The sequence below is a fragment of the Pollachius pollachius genome, assembly GCF_949987615.1.
Source record: "Pollachius pollachius genome assembly, chromosome: 3".
NCBI lineage: Eukaryota > Metazoa > Chordata > Actinopteri > Gadiformes > Gadidae > Pollachius > Pollachius pollachius.
In genome coordinates, this window is record NC_136936.1 from 47,334,739 (window position 1) to 47,355,261 (window position 20,523).

The following is a 20,523-nucleotide window of genomic DNA, read 5'->3' on the forward strand; positions in this document are numbered from 1 at the left end:
GGGGAAATTGATGTGCTCCCCGAGGTGCAGCTTCCGCATCATGCTTGTCTGAAGACACAGATTTATAGCCCATTAAAAAGCTCCACTGATATGTGGCTCCAGCGGCGTGCTTATCCTGTGGTGTGGAGAGGGTGTATACCAGACATGACACGGTGCCGTTGAAAGTTTAAATAAGGTTTTTAATGCCTTTAAAAACCTAAACTGATCTTTTACAAACAACTTCGATTTTTTACCAAAAGAAATGCCCTATTAAATATTCCAAAGTGACCATTTTTACTTACACTATACACACAGCAGTGGGTTACGCGTTTTTTACAGAAGGGAAATAACTTTCAACAAATCACAAGTGGATAAATCCGCAAAGAAACTGTGTAGTCCCCAAGGTTTACATAAAAACTCAATAAAGCACTCACTAAAAATATCAATGGACGACTTAAACTATCGCTTAACAAACACCAGAATTAAAGTAAACAGTTTTACAGATCGATATTATTTTCTCTGGTACAAATAAAACGAACATCTTTTAACTCTAATGCCATTTGTCAACACGCTTAGGGTTTAGAGGGATCAAGATTGCATACGTCAAGGTAACATACTGCATTTTCACAAAAAGGGGATAGAATTAAAACACCAACATAGATAAACAGAGATTCAGGTATTTCATCATACAGCTTTATGTGTATAATCTGCATTTACAGATGTAAAAACATACAATTTATAGGGCTAAAAGGTACATTTCTTTACATCAATTATTGACGTGATTGATTGCAACCCATGGATACAGAAGGAAACATTCGAAACCCAATATAATCAGTTCACATATTTTTACCTTTCGTTCACAAGTATTGGCCGGTACTGAAGCGATTACCTGTCCTATTTATGCAAGGTCCATAAATCATTCTGATTCTACTTTCTGAATGCATTATTTTTTTCCTGCTTTCGCCTTTGCTCGCTTTTGGCATTGAGTAAATGAGAATGTGCGCTCTAATTAAAACCTATTAAAGACAAGTGATGTCAGGGCTGGTAGAAGGACCATGACAAAGTGCTGTTAATTATCTGCCAGTCTCACTAAATCCACCTGTCCTGCAATTATCGCTTTCATACACCTCTCCCGACACATTAATCCTCTGTTGGCTTTCCAAAAGGAGATGCACGTGCCTCAACACTGCATCCCTCAAATGCCAACGCTGCAATGTACGATTAGTTTTAGAGTACGCGTAATCTTTGGACGACTTTAGTAGCAAGCCAATCCAATTAGTCAAAAAAACAATGCAGTGTTCTAGATGATGTATTCTAATAGGCAATAATGTGTCTTATGTCGTTTTTAATTACCCAGTTCTCGGAATACTTTTGGTTTTACTTTTGTTTTTTTTTATTAGCACTGGAACCCAGTGAGAAATAGAAATTTGAAGTTAAGCTGTACGAGGGAGAAAATGTGCTCTGATGAGTTAAAGGGCATGAGATGCATTTGTTTATTTTTTACTCTTCCAAAGTAAAAGTGGCGCTAATGTCCAGGAGTCGGGCTCCGTTCTCTGAATCGGGGCCCTGCTTGCCTACGGCCTTCCCCGGTCGTAAACATCTGGACGGTATACTCATTACCAGTAGCCTTTTTTTAATATACAGAAAACGCATATGTGTGCTAGTGATGAAAAGCGGATTCAGAATAAGTGGGTCATAGCGTGGTCGAGTGGCTCTCACAGAATCCCAGACCAACCACAACCACAGCCGACTTCTACACTCGGGTAAACAATATATACATTTCTTTAGATTTAAATGAAACACGTTAAATTCTCTACAGGTAAAGCGAGGAGGAGTGTGTCCCCTCTGAGGGTCTCCTCAGTGTCCACGGCGGGTGGGAGATCACAGCTTGACGGGGGGGGGGGAGGAGGAGGAGGATGAACAGCTATCGACATTTACATCTTCTCTTTTTCGGGCGGGTCACCCGGTGGAGGAGTAGGGCATGTCACTGTGGTAGTTGTAGTCGGGGCACACCTTCTGCACCAGTTTGTAGTCGACGCTGTAGAAGGCGATGTAGATGCAGATGACCTTGAAGGGCTTGGAGCAGAGCCAGGACACGTGGCTCTGTGTGTGCTCCTGGTAGCACACCTTGGACGGGTCGAAGCCGCACAGCGCCGTCTTCTTGTTGCGGTCCGTCTTCTCGTACTCGATGCGGCAGTTGAAGGACTTGGCGTCCTTGCCCTCGGTGGTAGACTGCCGGGCCACCTCGAACTCCACCACCTTGGAGGGCGGCACCAGGCTGACGGAGACGTTGCCCAGGCCCGTGGAGTTGTGGCGGAAGTACACGCTGAAGGTGCCGTTGCCGTGGTCCACGATCTTGCCGGTGATGAGCAGGTTGAGCTTCACCGTCTTGATGTTGGAGTGGAAGTCGCCCCAGCCGAACATCTTCTTGAACTTGCCCGTTTTCACCATGGGTCTGCGCTTAGTTCTGGCCTGCGCCCCCGCCACATCTGTCTGGTTAGATAACCAGTCCCAGAAGTCCTCCACGTTCTCCAGGTACGTCACCTCCCGGGTGTTGCTGCGGAGCCCCGGGGACCCCCTGGCAAAGAGCCGCAGGGGGTTCAGGATCCGGGGGCTGGCCCCGCTGGGAGAGAACTTCTGTCCGTGGTCGCTCTCGTCCCATTCGATGAGCTCGGTCGCCGCCCCGCTCGCTTTCTCGCACGCAGCCTTTGCACATCAAACACACAAACATAAAGTCAAGTTAGGACATGGGACATGTTCTGAGGTGAACATTTGCTGTTTAACCATATCCCTTATATCATTGCTGTAATGTTACACACACTTAACAACCATCATGAGCAGAATTTATGCAAATCCATATCATTATTTGGAATGTCCTGATGGATTCAGGGTACATCCTCTAATGCTTTATGATTATAATTATTACACGCATTTGCCGCGACTCGTCGGGTCAAACGGGTGGTTATAAATCCTCGTGACTCCCCGGCCCCAACCGGTCTCTGAAGGGAAGGCCTATTCTTCACACTACTGTACTCCTCTGAACTCTGGCTTCCGAGGGGACGACGACAAAAAGACCATGGCTCCCAAAGTGGTTGAGTTGTGCACTACTGCCAGGGCTAATCCAGACATGCCAATGAACCGCCATCCCTCCATGCACCTCAAAGCTCGTTTTAGCTTAAGGAGTAATTCCTGGTCCACTTCAGATAAAGCTTCAATAATTCATGGCAATGGGCTTAGCGAGTTTCATTAGTAATTAGTTGTGCTGGCTTCCCCCCGGGCCTAGTTTAAGGGATCACTGCAAGAAGCAGATGTGAGTGCGCTGAGCTGCGGCTGTTGGAAATCTCGCAGAGCTGCTGCACACTTCTTCCACACTAATTAGAATTTCGCTGTGAGCCTCACTCGGTGCCCATATGCGCAGAGCTAACAAACTAGGTCTGTCGAGCACCATTTGCTCGGCGGCCCCGTTGCATCACCTCCTGTGTTTTGTAAACTCTGCTTTTATTCTTGGGCCGAGTGAGAGCAATACCCTCCCCTGTTTGAGGACGGGATGATTCATGCAACACATGAGTCTGTGCTCGATCCGTCGGAACGGATTGGGTTTTGCTGCAGTCGGCGGCGCGCTACTACGCACCAACGGCCCAGACACTAGCAGCAACATCTTGGTAAACTCTATCTAATGGCTGTGGATCCCTGAGGGCCCCGGAACACGTAATGTAAATATCAATGCTTCTTTCCCCACGGGCTGCGAGCCGAGTCCATCTATCAGCAGCTGACGACTCTTAATTAAGACGAGGTCTCGCCGCTAAGCGAGGGAGCGCGCTAACAACGCGCCGCTCCTTAAGCTCGTCAAATCGTCTGGCGTTTACTCAACCAGCTCCAGCGCTGCCCTTCCCCCCCTCGGACCCGCCGCCGCTGAGGCCGCCGTGTCCCGCCTGAGGCCGGACGTTAGTTCGACGGGATGCTCTAGCCGTTTCAAATAACGGGGCACTTAAGAACACGTGGGGAGAGGGGATGGAGATAGTTTAGATGGACACACACTCTCACTCGCTCACTCACTCACTCTCTCTGAATTCATGCCACAATGCGGCATGAATTCAGAGAGGGGTGGCATGTTTGTATCTGCATGTAAACGATGTGTGGTTTGAGTCATATAATGATGAATGAGTGTTGGGGAGGAGGGGGACCTATGATGTGAAACTTCGGAGATTGCTGTGACAACAGCAGAGGATTCCCAGTGGTATTGCTACGTCCTTAAATACTCCTGAGAGTGATGATCGGGAACTCAAATGCTTTTACACAGACACAGACAGACAGAGACACAGTCGCAGTCTTCTAAGTCTAAACCAGTAGTTTACTTTCTCTCTCCACATACACATAACATTGTCTATTGGTTTCAGCTTGTGTCTGTGCGTGTGCGTGTCTGTCTGCATGCAAGTGTGTGTCAGTGAACGCAGGCAAGGTCTGCTGAAGGAGACGCCACAGAAGCTTCATTAAGATTTCCTAATCAGAGCTTCCAGGCTAGAGGCGTTCCAGGGAAACTTGAAACGAGGCATTAGGAGAATAATAACCTGCGTCTTATGGAACTCAATGTTTTTCTCTGCGGTAGCAAGCAACGCCGGCAAAACTCAGCAAACACAACAAGGGAACTTCACGCTATAGGATGCGTTCAGTGGCGGCCATTTTTGCGAGGTCTGAACACTCCTTGCGGCTGGGTGAGGGCAACGCCCTGGCGAAGCAGCCTTGAAACTGTATTTGGCAAAGCCACAGGAGGGAACAATCCCAAACCTACTTAGATGGGGATGGAGCTGGAGCAGGTCAGGGAGGGACGTCTCCTTTCCATAGGATGCGTTCTCCGTTTGTCTGCAGCAATAGAAACGGGCGTAGTGGATCTGTGGTCGAGGGAACACGATAACCTCTCGTCTATATAAGATGTTGTTACAGGTCCCGCCACGGTGCCCGTACTATAGCGCTGCACAATGCTCTGCGGCAGGGCAGCGGCCTCGTGAGACCGTCTTGATCTCTCAAGTTCACATTTTGTTTATTTTTCAAAAAACGGTTGGTCCAATCAGAGATTGTGGGCGGGAGTTTCAGTACAGCAGGAACAAGGAGCACTACAGTCTGAACAAAAACAATCGCGGCACCCAAGGAAAGTGCAGCAATCTACTTCAAAATCTATTTTATCCAAAATGGACTGAATAAGTATGTCAACCGATGATCATTAAGGGCAAAAAGCCCTTCACAGAGAAGAATGTTTTGGCTTTACCTCGATCTGCACCGAAGAGATAAAGAGTCACTTGAAAGTTACTTAATCTTATTGGCTTGGATTCTTCCAGCGTCGTTAGGCCGGATTCATATTTGGAAATCAATTGCTGCCAAGCCAAGGCCAGACGGATATTAATCGCCAAACAACAAACTCTGAAATCTCGTGGCGTGAGGCTAACAAGTCGTTGCTATGGTTTGTAGCCCAGGTGCCTCCTCCACAAGGCAGATCCAATAGCCCGTCCATCAGTTAGCGGTTGATAGCGGTACTCTCGCACGCTCTCTCTCTCTCGCTCTCGCTCTCTCTCTCCTGACAGTTGATCTGATTGGGCACAGACCGGGCCGGCCCGTTATCGGTAATGAGCATTATAGAGCTGACTGGCTGCTAGCCCCGTGGGTAGACATATCTTTTAGAGGTCTGACGTAAAAGGTAATTGCCACAGTTGACCAGGACTAGCCTCTAGAAAGTTATTAAGCAGCCTCTGTGACATCTGGCGGCTGGATCATCTTGCAGAGATGCGGCCGATGAAGGAGGCAAACACATACACACCAAAAATGAAAGAGAACCACCATTTGCGATGACCGCCCGGGCGACACCGAGCCCGTCTGTGATGCGTTCCGGCCCTGCGGGCAGAACCGCCAAACCCGGGATTAAATGGACTGTCTCCCTGCTTCTTCTAAACTTGCAGCCGTCTCCGGCACCAAATCTCTGCCCTCCACAGTTTTATTTGGGTTTCTTCGCCCCCTGGCCTTTCTCTTTTGTACATTAAAGGCGAGGCTTTTGTTGAGGTCGACATCAAAGCGTTTTGTTTGTGTGTGTATGTTTGTACACTGTCCGGCACTTAAGGTGGGGCTGTGGAGCGTTTAGACGACCGGTTTGAGACATCTTCCTCTCAATACACAACACGGACAATTAAGTGGCTCAGCAGTGCATGAGGAGCTGCTCCCGGCACCCTGCCTCTCCCTATAGATGTCTCTGTGGGAATGGACCTCACTGTGGGACCACCATTTATTTCTCCCCTAATTTTCTGCGTCCAAAGCCTCATTAACTTGATGCTTAAATCTGTAGTAAAAGATCTTGATGACCTGCTGTTTGTGTGTGTGTGTGTATGTGTGTGTGTGTGTACACACAGACTGCATGACCACTGACTGATTTAATCATTGACCATTAACTAATTCTCGGTCGTAACATTGCTATAATTGGATTGTGTACTTTTTTGGTTATTTAATAGCACACAATAGTCCAGTCTGTGGCTCAGTCTTGTTTTAGAAGCATCAAAACCACACACACACACACACACACACACACACACACACACACACACACACACACACACACACACACACACACACACACACACACTCTCACACACACATTCTTACACACTAACACACAAACTCTTACACACTCTAACACACACACACACTCCAACACACACACACACACACACACACACACTCTTACACACTCTAACACACACACACTCTCTCACACGCACACGCAGGCACACACTTATTGGACCCAGTATAATTTGTAATGATTGACAAAGACGTGGTGTCTGGAGTGAGGGTGAGTCCCAGTCCCGTCCGTTCTCGGGGAAACGGATTGCTACTCTGACCGCCGTAGCAACCGCCCACGTTCCGAGGCCATCACTCCTAATAAGAGGCCATGAGGGGCCCACAGACAGTTGTTTGCAGCACGCTGGATGAGCATGGGGGGGGCTAAGTGATGATGGCAACTATGCGGTAGTCTACCACTCTAGGGGGGCTATATTTATTTTTAAAAGAACACGTGTTTGACGACATAAGGCCGTCCTTATAACATGTATTGTAGACACTAATGCACGTCCCTGGTGCTAATGGAATACAAGTACCATAACAAAATATATCCAAGCACCATAACCCCTTTTTATATATTTATTTGAAACTTAAATATCGAAGCCCACGTGTAAAAATCGACAACAGCAGTGAGGTCCCTACACAACCAGCAGCTCAACGTAATCGCACCTTGGCACCGCCCTCCATCCCCAACACACCTCAGCCCCCCCCCCCCCCCCAGGGGAAGGAGGGGGGCCTGGAAGCTGTGGCGGTGAGTCTTCAGGTAATCTGGGATACTTGTGTTATCGCAGCACCTGTCACGTTTGACAGCAGCAAAGCCCCCTCGAACACTTCACTTTTTTTGGGGGGAGGGCAGGTGTGGGCTTTCAACACATCATCACTTTCATAATCCCCTTACGATCCCGGCCCTATTGACACACACACACACACACACACACACACACACACACACACACACACACACACACACACACACACACACACACACACACACACACACACACACACACACATCCTGGATTGAAAATCGATGAGAAGCTCTGGACTTTGTGTATATCGGGTTTCTACTGGACCAGAGTCAGACATAAGACAAGTCTCCCGCGCAGTCACATCTCTATGCTTGTAATGGAATGGAAGTAAGCCGTTTTAATCCCAAGATGAACTTGATAATACAGTATCAAAATTAGGTTAAGACTTCTGTAATATGCACGTGCACATGCAATTAATTGTGCATGCCATGTCTGCTGCCTACTGCACAATGCCATACTTTACTAAGTGTGTGTGCACACAAAGCAGGATTCGGGCTTCAGGGATACCCTATGGGCATGTCTTGGACCCATCCACAAGTTGTTTCCGTGGCTGCAGTTAACACTTGGATCCCATGGGCCACCAGCTTTAACGTCGCTTTCAAACTAACATGAGTCTTCCTAACACAGGGCATTAAATAAACTAAATAAAAATGAAAGCCTTCATCGCCAAGCACCTGTCGCTTGTTTGACAAAACCCTGCGTCTCTCGGCTAAATAGTTCCGCTGAATGAGCCGCCGCAAACGTCGCCTCTTTGCAGATTTGAACCTGCAATGATTTCAGAGAAAGGGCTGTCTTTGAAAAAGTAACAAGTCAAAGGACAATTCATTGTGGACTTTTTTCCTTTATATTCTTTCTCTTTTCGCCCCCGTTCTATGGCGTCTGAAGGCCGGTACTTCAGAGGAACTATGCAGGGACAGAGAAGAGCTGAAAGCATGGCGTTCAGGCTGCAAATGACAGGCTTAGAGAGAGAAGAGCTTCAAAGGCCAGGCTTGAGAAACAAAAAGACTGCAACACCAGGAAGCGTCATAAAGGTGATTGCCATGTGCATTCTTCAGCTGTCCCATCTCGCCGTATACATGAAAGCTACGCTGGTTCATTAAAAAAAAAGGTCAGTCCTTCTATGAAGCCCTACACCGCCTGCGCAATGATGGACTTTTTTTGTGTTTTCTAGAACACGTGGTAATTATATCACGGTGTGCAGGAAAATATGAACTTGTTCAACGCGCCATTAAGTACCTTAATTATGTGCAATGGCTTCAGACGCAGTACTATCAATAATATTGCATGTGTGTACGTACGTGCACACGCGCAAACCTTTCAGTTTTACGGCGGAGGGCTATCATAATGGATGGCTGCTCAGAAACGAACAGACGAATGAAACGATGTTAACACAGCAGCAGTGAGGTGCCACTGGCTGTTAGTGATTCTCCTAACAGATGACACAGGGAGAAGCTGCAACATCAAAGAAACTCTCTAAAGACGGTGTTACTCGGCCGTTACAATACGTCTCGAGAAAAAACAAAAAACAGAACAAAGATTCTCCTTTCGCTCTTTTCTGCAGACTGGTGGGTGAGGTTGATGCCGGGGCCACAGAAAGCAGAAAGCAGGCAATAAAAGAGCTGCTAAAAACGGCCCATGCAGCTCAGAGGCAGCGCACGCAGAGCGTATCCGATCCTGCTTCACCCCGTAATGACAAGGCTGTAAGGTATAGCCCCCCACCACCACCACCACCGTGGATCCGACGAGCCCGCCTCAGGCTCTGTGTAGTCCATAAAAATTCATAGCTGTGGATATCGGGCGGGCGGTTGGATTTAAAACCCTATTGAACCGACTTAATGTTACCCGCAGCCGGCGTGGCAGACACGCCCGGCGATTGCAAGGTTGTACCCTGAACGGGGCCCTGAACGGGGTATCGACAGACCATCCGTTGTACAGGCGACGGGGGTTCCTGTCGTCGCTGCCCGTAGCTAAATACCCATTCATCCATCGGAGGCCTCTTTTCTCTTCATTTCTACCACTGAGTATCGATGGATTTAATGCCAAAGCTCAGATACTGTGTTCTGCAAACACACAATCAAAGACACACACACACACACACACACACACACACACACACACCAACCACATTATGATTGATGATTGACACTGTGTATGGCTGGCGGCGATAACTCATCAATAATGAGGAGTGGGGCGAACGAGGCCCTCAAAGCCGCGTTCAAGGGGGCTTCTCCCGGGGAAACGGCGACCTTTGGTTGGGCGAGGCAGGTGTTCCAGCGAAGGACTGCAAATGTCACGGACGGTATTGTTTGAGAGGGATTAGCCCCAGTCAAGCCTCGGGTGCTGGGGGGGACTGTGACCCTAATATGAAGAACGTATGTAAGCGCCGACCAAATCATTCCCGAGCGTTGCTCGTCCATTCACAGGTCCGTAGACCTGTTTGCTCCAGCAAGTCACTTCTCGTAGGTCGGCTGGGACTGGTATTCAAGGCATTTTTTTCTTACAATTTCTGCTCTCCACTTAAACTCTCGAGCGAACCCCCTTTTGAATGTATTTTTTTGTGGGGGTGTTTTGTACCTGTTTCTTTACAAGGCAAATCCGAGGGGAGGTTAATTTGAAGAGCAGGCTACGGCGTGTAGCCTGAATATAAACAGTTTGTGTATTTTTGTCACTCGTTTTGGTCTGGAGTCGAGAAGAAGAAAAAGAGGGGGTGCAGGGGGGGAGGGGAAGCGGGGGGGCGACTGAGTGCATGGGGACAGGCAGTGTGTGTGTGTGTTTGTCTGTGTCCCCTTCGTGTGTGTGTGTGTGTGTGTGTGTGTCCCCGTACTGTGTGTGTGTGTGTGTCTGTGTCTCCCTGTGTGTGTGTGTGTGTGTGTGTGTGTGTCCCCGTACTGTGTGTGTGTGTGTGTCTGTGTCTCCCTGTGTGTGTGTGTGTGTGTGTGTGTGTGTGTGTGTGTGTGTGTGTGTGTGTGTGTGTGTGTGTGTGCGTGTGTGTGTGTGCGCGCGGAGAGAGGGTGAGGGCTCCGTAAGAGACCAGGTTCTTATCACAGCCCAGCAGCTCCATAATTCGCCGCCGTGATAAAGTGGCGGAGCAGAAAACCTTACAAGGCTGGCACAATCCCAAGACGGATTAGGTTTTTCAGACATAAGCTTCCTGAAAAACTAATCAATCAGCCCGTGCGGTATTATCAGGAGTGTGAGATTAAAGAGCAGGGCCTAATCCGCCACTGTACATTTTATTACATTCTCCGCCGGTATAGTTTGCTTTCTTAAAACACATACACTAAATACGTAAATAAATAATGAAATCCAAACTAATTGAGCATGGGGGTGAAGGGGGGGGGGGGGGATGGGGGAGAAGGTTAACGGGCCCTTAGAGAAGGATTTCATGCAGAATTGATGTTTCACTGTGGGGGGAGTGTTGGGAGGAAGCTGTTGTCTTTGCCCAAGCTGTTCTTCTACATGCCAAAACCAAACAGGGCGGAAAATCCTGATTTGGACATACATTTGATATATAATACTGCATATACACCAAATAACTTTAAACCCTCAAAACTTTGAATATGCTGATTCCCCCATGGACCACCTCGATAAATAAATAAATAAATATGCAGGCGGTTTGATTAACGTAGAAATGAACGGCTAAATCCTTTCTCGAGCAATGACTTGTAATCCCCTAAATCAGTGCTCGCGTCTGCGTTGCGGGGATGAACTTCAGCGGGCGCAGTGTGCCATGGGAGACGCTCGCAGACAGGAAGAGTTAGGCTTAGCCGGGGCCGCTACGTTGTCACTTCGATGCGTCACGCCCAGTATAACGGCTACGGCGGAAAAGGCTTTGAACTCTGCCGCCTGAACCCTCCCCCAATACCCACGTCCCCCCTCTCCTGGTGGGATGCTAACCATGACTCAGAGGTAGGAGGTAGGTAGGTAGAGGCGCATCACATGCTGAATCCTGTTCTCTGAGATAAACCCCAGGCCACATGAGGGGTTGTGTGTTGTTGTGTGGCGTTGAGAGGGGGTCGTGGATGGAGCTTCCTCCTCCTCTACCGCAACTCAATTGTTCCTCCGGCTTCCTATGAGCCGTGTACGGCAGTTAGCACAGAGGTCCCCGGGCCGGGAAGAGTAGGAACACGAATGGGATGAACCACAACAAGGGGGAGAAACATGGATATTTTGGACGAATGAAACTTTGTCTAAGCGACACCCAATTTGACAAAGCAAAGCGACATCCGAAACGTGTCAGTGAAACGTATACCCCCCCCCCCCCCCCCCCTGGAAGTCTCTCTCCCTCTCACCGTCCAAACCCATGTAACGGAAACTTCCGAAGCATGTTCGGAAGTCCCGCCTCTCGCTCTCGTCAATAACGTTCATTTGAAGCCCCCCCCATGTTCCAGGCGTCCCGCTGAGTGATGAGAACGCCAGGGGACCGACATGAGAGAGAGAGAGAGAGAGAGAGAGACAGAGTGATCACTCCTGTCACTCCACACACGATGGCTGCGGCAGATGCCATGGGGGGGAGAATGGATCCTCTGTGGGCCCCCCCTGACCCTCTTAGCGGTCCCTTGGGGGCACTGTAGACGGCTGGGCAACACTTTAGCTCGTTTGATTCACGCGTGGCGCGAGCATGCAGGCACGCGGGCCGGGGCGATGGGCCTCCCGTCTAATGTGTGTTTTATGTGTGAGCGTCCCCGAATCAATCAGCGTGGCTCGACGACGCCAGCTTCAAACGAGTCCCCGCTCAAACGGTCGTGACCACGCATGACCTCAGAACTCCGACCCCAGGAAGGTTCGCTCAAAAGACCGAAAAATTCAAGTATTTTCATCAACTATAGTTGATGAAAACAATGTTTTCAGGCATTGGAGTCTACCACGGTGTGTAAGAGATAGGCAGAATATTGACAAGGGTCCCAATGTGTCCCCAGTCAGACAGCACTGAGCCCTGCTGGGAGGGGGACTACTGGGGCGAGAGGGTGCCAGGAGAGAAAGTCTCTCTCTCCCCTCCCTCCCTCCCTCTCTCTCTCTCTCCTCTCTCCCTCCCTCCCTCTCTCCCTCTCTCTCCCCTCTCTCCCTGTCTCTCCCCTCTCTCCCTCTCCCATGTGCTGCCTCTCCCTCTGGTCTAGCTCCCCCGGGCAGAGGGCCCATTACGGAAGCTTCCGGAGGCCCAGACGGCATTCCACCACATCTGTTCAGTTCGAGATACAACTTTGAAATGAGGGGAATCTTTGGAAAAAACGCTACAGATGTGACTCAACTTCCTCAATCGCGGGCCGGTTGAAGAACTCCTCTTAGAGGCTAGACCGCCTCTAATCAAGGAAGAGTACGATAATGTGACATGCAGAACCATTCGGTCCGTTTCCCCCCTTAAACCCTCAATACCGTGATCTTTGGAGCCATATTTATGCGATCAAAACAGCATTAGGACAGGGAAGGCTTATGTCTTATGAGGTTGTGGAGGAGATTGTTGAGGAATAACAATCCCCTGTAAATACAAAATGATTTTCCAAGGATTAACACAGACTGATCATTCAGCCGTATTGCAACGGGCCGTAGGGCCGTGGAGAAAGGTGTCCCAGCAATCTGTGGCAACAAGTTCTTCAGATTCAAGCTCCAATTCTTTATTTACAGTTGACATTTGAGAACTAAAATATTATAATGAAGACATGGTAAAACAGCAATGACAGTAGAAAACGTTGTATGGGTTTAGAATCAAGGGGATGAAACAATGCAATTTGTCTGATTTCTTAAATGGGAAGGGTGCACAGTCCATAAGGACAGAAAATATAAATGCTGCTCTTACACATTATTCTGTCTGCATCGATATCCGTTATTAAAAATCACTTGAGAGAACGCAGGAAGCTTTACTAGAAATATCAAATAGCAAATATCAAAATTATGTATGGGATGAAATTTAATGTAATTTAACACATTTAGAGATTATAAGGCATAAAATAACATCACAGTAAGGAATTGTATGGAAAGTGGGTAATAATAAATATATTTACTGTGATATAAATATAATTAACTAGAACTAGAGTGATATAATGCACCTCCCACTAAGATGCTCCGGTGGAAAACCCTTTCAAAATAACTAAGTCAACTAGATTTACTAGATAACAATAAAATTTCAGATGCCAAAATTAACAAAATATTTTTCAAATCCTTCAATCATGAATTATGAAAGTTCATAACAATTTCTGCATTTTATCAAGTCTTTAGTAACACTATTGGTCGTTACGCAGACGGCAAAGCATTAAACCATGGTATTTTGTTACCCTGCCCATCCAATTGATTCTTGTACTTTCATTTATTTCTTCTTTTTTTCTCCTGACATTTGGACTACCTGCCTGACACATGCCAGAGCAAAATGTAATGCTGACCGTTTTGCAGGACAAATAGTGGTATTAAGAGTTCCCGGAGGCAAAAGAATGTCATTGATAAACCCTCTGTTGTTGTTGTTATTGCACTGTTTTGCCCTTAGCCATTTAAACATTTGTTACAAATGACGCGACGCCTCACCTGGTGCAGGAGACAAAGAAAGAAGATGGTTTGCAGTACTCTCATCCTCGATAACTTCTTGACCGGTTCAAGATGAGCGGCGCTTAAATCCACTGCAAGCTTTGGGGGAAACCAGACCCACGTGCTGAAGCATCGCTGTGATCATCACGGGAAAGGTAAAATCAATTCATGTACACATTCATCCCAAACTGAAACTGAAACTTTACTTAAGGAGGAGCACAAAAAATGTGATGTTATTTTAAAAGGGGAAGCAGGCATTTCTGGCCAATAACTTTATCTTACCCTCTCATGTGGTACAGCTTACTCAAGCCCAGGCGTTGTTCTCGTCCCTTTCCATTCACTTTCGCGGAAGGATCCGCTTTTCAATCCTTAAATTTAGATAGTTTCCCCTGAGGAAGAAAAATCGACTTCTCTACACAAATTGCCCCTTGCTCAATGGCGTTAGTCGTTGTCTTGTCAGGGCTCCTTAGTTACGCGCCAGACTCAATCCGAAGTGGATTAAAATGATATCTGCCGTGTTCTCTCTTTTTATTCAATCCGGAGGAATGCCACACAACAAAGATGACTTTGCACTGATTTCATAGTAGGCTGCTCGATGCTGCTCACAAATGCCTCGAAATCCCAGCGACGAGGCTAAAGCGCTGCTCCCCGGCGCTCCAGTTCGACACTGGGATTTTCTTGAATGCGCATTTATCTGCTTCTGCGCCTTTGGACACGCCAACGTCTGCGCGCCAAAACTTCTCCCTTTCAGAATCAACTTCCCCCAGACCCCCCTCAGCGTCATGGTGTCGGGGATTTGAAGTTTGTTTAAGAAGGGCGTCAACAGACTTTAACCCTTCAAATGTTTCATTATGATAATGTGTCATAATTCTTGACACATTTAATTGACTTCATTTGTATTGTATGTACGTCGAGGATAATGCACAATTTGCACCACATGGAACATTAAGCTGTTTTATTCAAACAATATCACTTAATTTCAAACACAGCCAATAATTCATGTTCTATATTAGAACAGTTTTAACTGTATTGTCATTGCACAGGTAGGTCAACTAGAAAAGGCAATTTAGCATCCAACCAGAAGTGCCATGGTGCATTAATGAAATTAGGTAGTCAGTATAATATTAATATTATACTGTACCATAACTTCAATAAGACTACAACACAGTAATGATACAAAGCAGAGTCAATATAAGCTGTTTTATTGTTGTGGCCATAGCTTCTAATGTCAGGGGTTAGGGCTGGGTTATGTTAACTTTATAACATTCTAAAAGTAAAACTAAAACAACGTTTTAAAATTATGAGAAAATTCAATGCAGAATCCAAATCCAAAGAAATTGTTGGTTGCCCACATAATTATCATAATTTACCCTTAATTCCAAAGTTGACAATGGGATATTAATTATGATCAACCAGACTAATTAAATATTGTAAAGTATACGTATTTCATGCAATCTATCGTAAAGCACAGCCCCAATTTACAGTATTCAACCATGGGCTGCTTCAAAGGTCAAGCATTGTGCTGCACCACACTATTAATATCTATTGTGGACGAAGCCGTGGCGGAAAACATATTACTTCAGCGATGGCGTCATCATGTGTTCAACAATATGAACTGCAGTTGTAGAAATGCGACAATAGTTTGCACAGCACATTTCTTAAACGTGTTAAGTGTTCAAACGTGTTGACATTATAATATTTCAAAATTAAAAACCCTACAGGAACTTGTGGCGATTAAAATACCTTAAACTAAATTTATATTAAGTCCCCTGCGATCTCAATGCTACCTACGTGTGTGTTATTATTATGTTTCACGTTAATCGTTAGTTTCCGTATTGGCCAGCATGGAGCCAGCTTGCCCGTATTCAGCGGAAGGGTTTCAGTGGAAGCCGAGTTAAAGCGACAATACTCTCTTTTACACGTATGGGGCATTATTTTATTGTGTGCGTTAATAATATAAACCTAAGTAATCCACCACTTAACCCTAAATATTGCTATTGATTCAGGGGCTGGTTTGGTCGTTTAAGCCTTGTTTGTTTGTCCGTAGGCTATTGGAACATGTAACTGCCAATGGCCAATTCTGGCTTTAAGTAATTAACTGCTCAATAAGTAATTAGTAATGACTGCAACTAGTTCCAGTTTCAGTTTTTGAGTGTATTATTAAAAATGTATCAACCTGCTCATAAGCGTAGGTATTCTCCTATTTTAATTTATTACACGTCTTTACCAACTAACCTGTTTCCAGATCCTCCTAATTGAATTTCCTATCAGCAGTTATGATAATCAGCGAGTTCAAGCGACAATACTTGCTTATGCTCGAATACTCACTTATAATCCAGTAATCCAACACGTAATATACTCATATCTTCTCCAAAAGGAGAAATTGCTAGCAAGTAGGTCAAATGAATGACCTAGCGAAGTGAACCGGGAAAAGGAACGTAGCGCTACTCCTGATTCAAGGGATTCATTTGCAAATTCTGTCTTGAAGTTCGTCCTGCCGCCCGGAAGGATAACATATTGGAACTAGAAAATGCATTTCCTGCAGAAAATGCGGCGAGTGCTGTAGTACAAAGTGAGGTTGAAAATAATTTTAATAAAGCCACATAGATTAAGCCATAAAGAACCGTTAAATGGCTTAAATCAAGTGAAGGGATTTGAACAAAAGTTCAAAAGTCTAAATGGAGTAAACAATGTAAACATGCACACCATTTAAGAAAAAGTCAATGGTTGGAAACAAATTAAGTGACAGCTGAATGAAAAGCGCAAAGCATTGCTAAAAATGTAGAAATGTAAAATGATTTGAACTGAATCATCTGAAACGTCAAATGTATTGCCCTGCACTTTGTGTGTGTGCGTGTGTGTGCGTGTGCGTGTGTGCGTGTGTGTCTTTAAGAGAATAGCGAGCCGGTGCGTGATTAAAACTAGCTCAATAGAGTTGGAAAAATTGCCCAATCTGGCAACACTGCCTGAACATCCTTCAAAAGTAGCCCAACCTGGGGGGGGGAACCGCCCAATCTGGCAACACTGCTGAACGTCATCACGCTCCAGCGTCAACGTAAATCAATGAGACCAACTGAAAACGAGGCCGATGTGAAACTAAAACTGTGATTCTGAATAAAGTTTAAATGATATCGAAATTCCGTTTGGACATTATTGAAGATATAAGTGTGTAGATTTGTTAAATGGTTTGAACGAAGGTAAACGGTTGAAATTTGACTGAGTTACGATGTCTTAAGTAATTTAAGTGTCAGAATGGGCAGACAGCTTCAATGGGACCAACTGTAGAATATGATGGTTTGAAACTAAAACTGTGATTCTGAAGATAGTTTAAATGATATTGAAATTCAGTTTAGATATTATTGAAGATACAAGTCTCTAGATTTGTTAAATGGTTTGAACGAAGATAAACGGTTGAAAATTGATTTAGTTACGTCTTAAACAGTTGAAGTACCAGAGGACGGCTCTGCCGTCCTCCCATTGACTCCCATGTTAAAAAAAAAGATAAGAAAGAAAGAACGAAAGAAAGAACGAAAGAAAGAAAGAAAGAAACAAAGAATAAAACTTATGAAGAACAATAGTTGAGTGCTGCATGCAGCACTCACCTAATAATTAAATATTGTGAAACATAACCATTTGGTTACCAAAAAAGTAGGCCTACAGAGGTCTGATACCGTGCAGCCCTTGGTATTGTCATTGGTTTTGTGTCTCGGAGCATTTTACATTGCATGATGCAAATTGTTAACTTATTAACATTAAATGCATTCTTTGCTGGTTTGTTTTTGGATTACTCTTCAGTACACCACATTCACTAGGTCACTAGGTACTGTACCACTTGCAATATTCATCTGTAAATCAGCGGTGGGGGGCCCCCAATGCAAATTCTTCTTAGGGGCCCATAAAGTCTTGTGCCGGCACTGCTTGAAAGAAGTTGCAAGTGAAGGTGTGATATCCGTTCTCGTGAAAGTCTCCAAAAAAACATGCTACAGCTTAGGTGTGAGGTTTGATATTGGGCAAAATGAAAAAATGTGCCCTCAAATGTTTCCAGAGTGATATGCATGGCATGGTGTGGTTTCATTTTGAGGCTGAGCGTTGGTTGGCAGAGTCAAAGAATAGAAGAACAAGAAGAGTTATGCTACAAAACTGCCATGCTGATCAAAAATCTGCTACTACTTTGCCTGGGCTGCCTCTCAGGTAGGATTTCAGCTTTTTGTTACCTTTCCTATTTTGTGTGTAATCGATTATAGTTTATACATTATATTACATTGTGTTTCAAGTTGCACTTGAAACACATTTCAAGGACAAAGACAGGATATTGAAACACGATTATCTCTCTCTTGTACAGCCAACCTCTTTTATTAATACTGGCTGCTCTCTTAGGGTCATTGATGCTATCTGATGCTACCAGCACTCTCCTAATAACCTTAATGTCTTTGTTGTAAAAGGTGCTTCTGACAGTGGCATAGTGGAAGGTACTGAGTCCAAGCCGCACTCCAGACCATACATGGTATCGTTGCAGCAGCTGGAAGGACAACATCACTGTGGGGGAGCACTTGTCCGGAAGGACTTTGTGCTCACCTCAGCACATTGCTAGTGAGCATAATATATTGAGTCAATATATTATAAAATATACTAAATGTTGTGAATGTTTTACTCAAATAAGTAAGCACTAACTACGTTCCCTATGAAGCAACAGCAGATTGGGTCTGACTGCTGTGCTCGGAGCCCACGACATTAAAAAGGAGGAGAAAAGTCAACAAAGGATCCAAGTGGATAAGTACCACGTGCATCCAAATTACAAGGATGGATTTCAAGACTTCGACGTCATGCTTCTCAAGGTATCTTGTGTTATATCGAACAGGGTTTTTAAACTTTTAGGCCTGATATGCATATGGGGTTGGAGGTCACTTCTGAGGTGGCCTATGTGCCATGATGCATGCTTGATCATGCATTTTTTAAATATATTTACGCACATCCTGTACATACAAGCATGCAGACTAGGTTGTTTATACAGTGAATATTTCCGACCTGAATTGGCCATTCAAGTTTGAGCTTTTCATTTCCCATTCAAAACATTGTTTTTTACCGAGAATAATTGTTGTTTTCCCTCATAAATCATGACATGCAGCTATATTAAGCACATATCTTCAACCAAAAAGTACAACTTTCTGTTGCATTATTCTGCAGTATTCAGTAGAGATACCGATGGCAGCAATCAAACCATTTCAGTTAGACAAATAAGGAGGAGGTAACACATGAAATGGTAGTGACAGTGTGCACCAGGTGAGGGGACCCTGAATTATGGACCAAAGTGCTTATGCAGCCTCTCTATTTCTACAGTTAAAGACGAACGGAATACTTAACAAGTATGTTAAACCCATTGGACTACCCAAAAAAGATAAAAAAATACTTTTCAACATCAAGTGCTCAGTAGCTGGCTGGGGCATGCGTTTCCCCAGTACAGCTGCCTCGGATGTCCTGAGGGAGTCCGCAGTGAAGACGCAATTCGCCGATGAGTGCAAGAATATTTGGCGTCATTCCTTCAACACCAGCCAAATGATATGCACCCATTCTTCAGGCAAGAAGGGGGGAATCTGTCAGGTAATATCGACCACAATAATCCTCAATGTTAAACTGTATATGGATAAAAAAAATTAATATACTTTTATTTAGTTCAAGAAACACTTATTGGGAAGGATGACCAGCAGGTTGTAATTTCTGTGATGATGTGAGGTGAAGATATTGACATGGACATTTCCACCCAGGGTGATTCCGGGGGTCCATTGATATGCGGCAGAGATGCTCAGGGCATAGCTGCTTACACTGAAAAGGATAAGTGTGACAACCCCAAGCGTCCACATGTCTTCATGAAGATCCCATCCTTTGTGCAGTGGATTAAGGAGGTGATGAAAAAAAGGGACTAGGTCACCCACCTAAACCTTTTGAGAAATATCCCAACGTTTCTTTTTTTTCTGTAATTATTATAGTGTATACATTGAATTGTTCATTGACTTGCTTTTAATTTGACCACTTTTACTGAATTGTGTGGATTTGACGACCCCAAGTATCCATGTTTGTATGAGTAACAGCTACTTTATACCCGAAGTCGAACTTGTCATTCTAAAATGGCCACAAGGCTACTGATTGGCCTACATGGGTAACAAGCTACTGTGACTATGTATGGCCTCACCTGGCTACTTCATGGGGTCTCTGAGGCTTTTGTGATCTCTGTGTGGAAACTCTTTCAGAAGGTGCATAGATTATAGTATATGAGGCCAAATAAAAACAATACAAATTGAGTCATTCTACAATTGTCATAAAAACATAATCAAATAAGACAATCTTTTTTTATCACTCATTGACTCATTAATTCATTTAACCCACTGCAACAACTGGAAATAATGATTGCCTCTGCACACCATGGTGATAGTTGCAGTTTCATATTTACAAGAAATGGAGTTTGGAAACCAGTGTTGTGGTGGACTACAACCTAAACTTTTCAACTTTCACTGCTAAACGAAACCGTGTCAGTCATAGTGCAAGCTTTTACGGTTTCTGGTGAGTAAAACCCGCCATCTGCCAATAAAACAAGGAGAGAGTTTAATCATCTTAATATAAAGGAGATAAG

At 45.1% G+C, this 20,523-nt stretch overlaps 2 protein-coding genes across 4 annotated transcripts; one reads left to right on the plus strand and one right to left on the minus strand.

The window, feature by feature from the left end:
• Positions 1–1,887: 1,887 nt before the first annotated feature.
• Positions 1,888–14,505, minus strand: nxph2a (neurexophilin 2a). Its single transcript, XM_079733696.1, has 3 exons — positions 14,181–14,505; positions 13,899–14,033; positions 1,888–2,685 (listed from the first exon to the last, which is right to left on the minus strand). The coding sequence occupies exons 2-3, from the start codon at positions 13,941–13,943 to the stop codon at positions 1,939–1,941; spliced, it is 792 nt and encodes a 263-aa protein (XP_079589822.1). The 5' UTR covers positions 13,944–14,033; positions 14,181–14,505; the 3' UTR covers positions 1,888–1,938.
• A 3,443-nt stretch (positions 14,506–17,948) lies between these two features.
• LOC307072496 (granzyme B-like) lies at positions 17,949–20,253 on the plus strand. Of its 3 annotated transcripts, none has more exons than XM_079731804.1 (5): positions 17,949–18,089; positions 18,341–18,488; positions 18,586–18,733; positions 19,236–19,496; positions 19,661–20,253. In XM_079731804.1, the coding sequence occupies exons 1-5, from the start codon at positions 17,954–17,956 to the stop codon at positions 19,817–19,819; spliced, it is 852 nt and encodes a 283-aa protein (XP_079587930.1). In that variant the 5' UTR covers positions 17,949–17,953; the 3' UTR covers positions 19,820–20,253. The 3 variants fall into 3 exon arrangements, with proteins under 3 accessions (XP_079587930.1, XP_079587932.1, XP_079587931.1); XM_079731806.1 differs by having other exon boundaries at positions 19,320–19,496; XM_079731805.1 differs by having other exon boundaries at positions 18,592–18,733.
• The last annotated feature ends 270 nt before the right edge of the window (positions 20,254–20,523 follow it).

Excerpts from the sequence above, each read along its gene's own strand:
- nxph2a (XM_079733696.1), bottom strand. The coding sequence starts at position 13,943 with ATGAGAGTACTGCAAACCATCTTCTTTCTTTGTCTCCTGCACCAG. Across the intron at positions 2,686-13,898 it reads TTCTTTGTCTCCTGCACCAG|GCTGCGTGCGAGAAAGCGAG; the intron begins GTGAGGCGTCGC and ends TGATGTGCAAAG.
- LOC307072496 (XM_079731804.1), top strand. The coding sequence starts at position 17,954 with ATGGCATGGTGTGGTTTCATTTTGAGGCTGAGCGTTGGTTGGCAGAGT. Across the intron at positions 18,090-18,340 it reads TTGCCTGGGCTGCCTCTCAG|GTGCTTCTGACAGTGGCATA; the intron begins GTAGGATTTCAG and ends TTGTTGTAAAAG. Across the intron at positions 19,497-19,660 it reads AGAAGGGGGGAATCTGTCAG|GGTGATTCCGGGGGTCCATT; the intron begins GTAATATCGACC and ends ATTTCCACCCAG.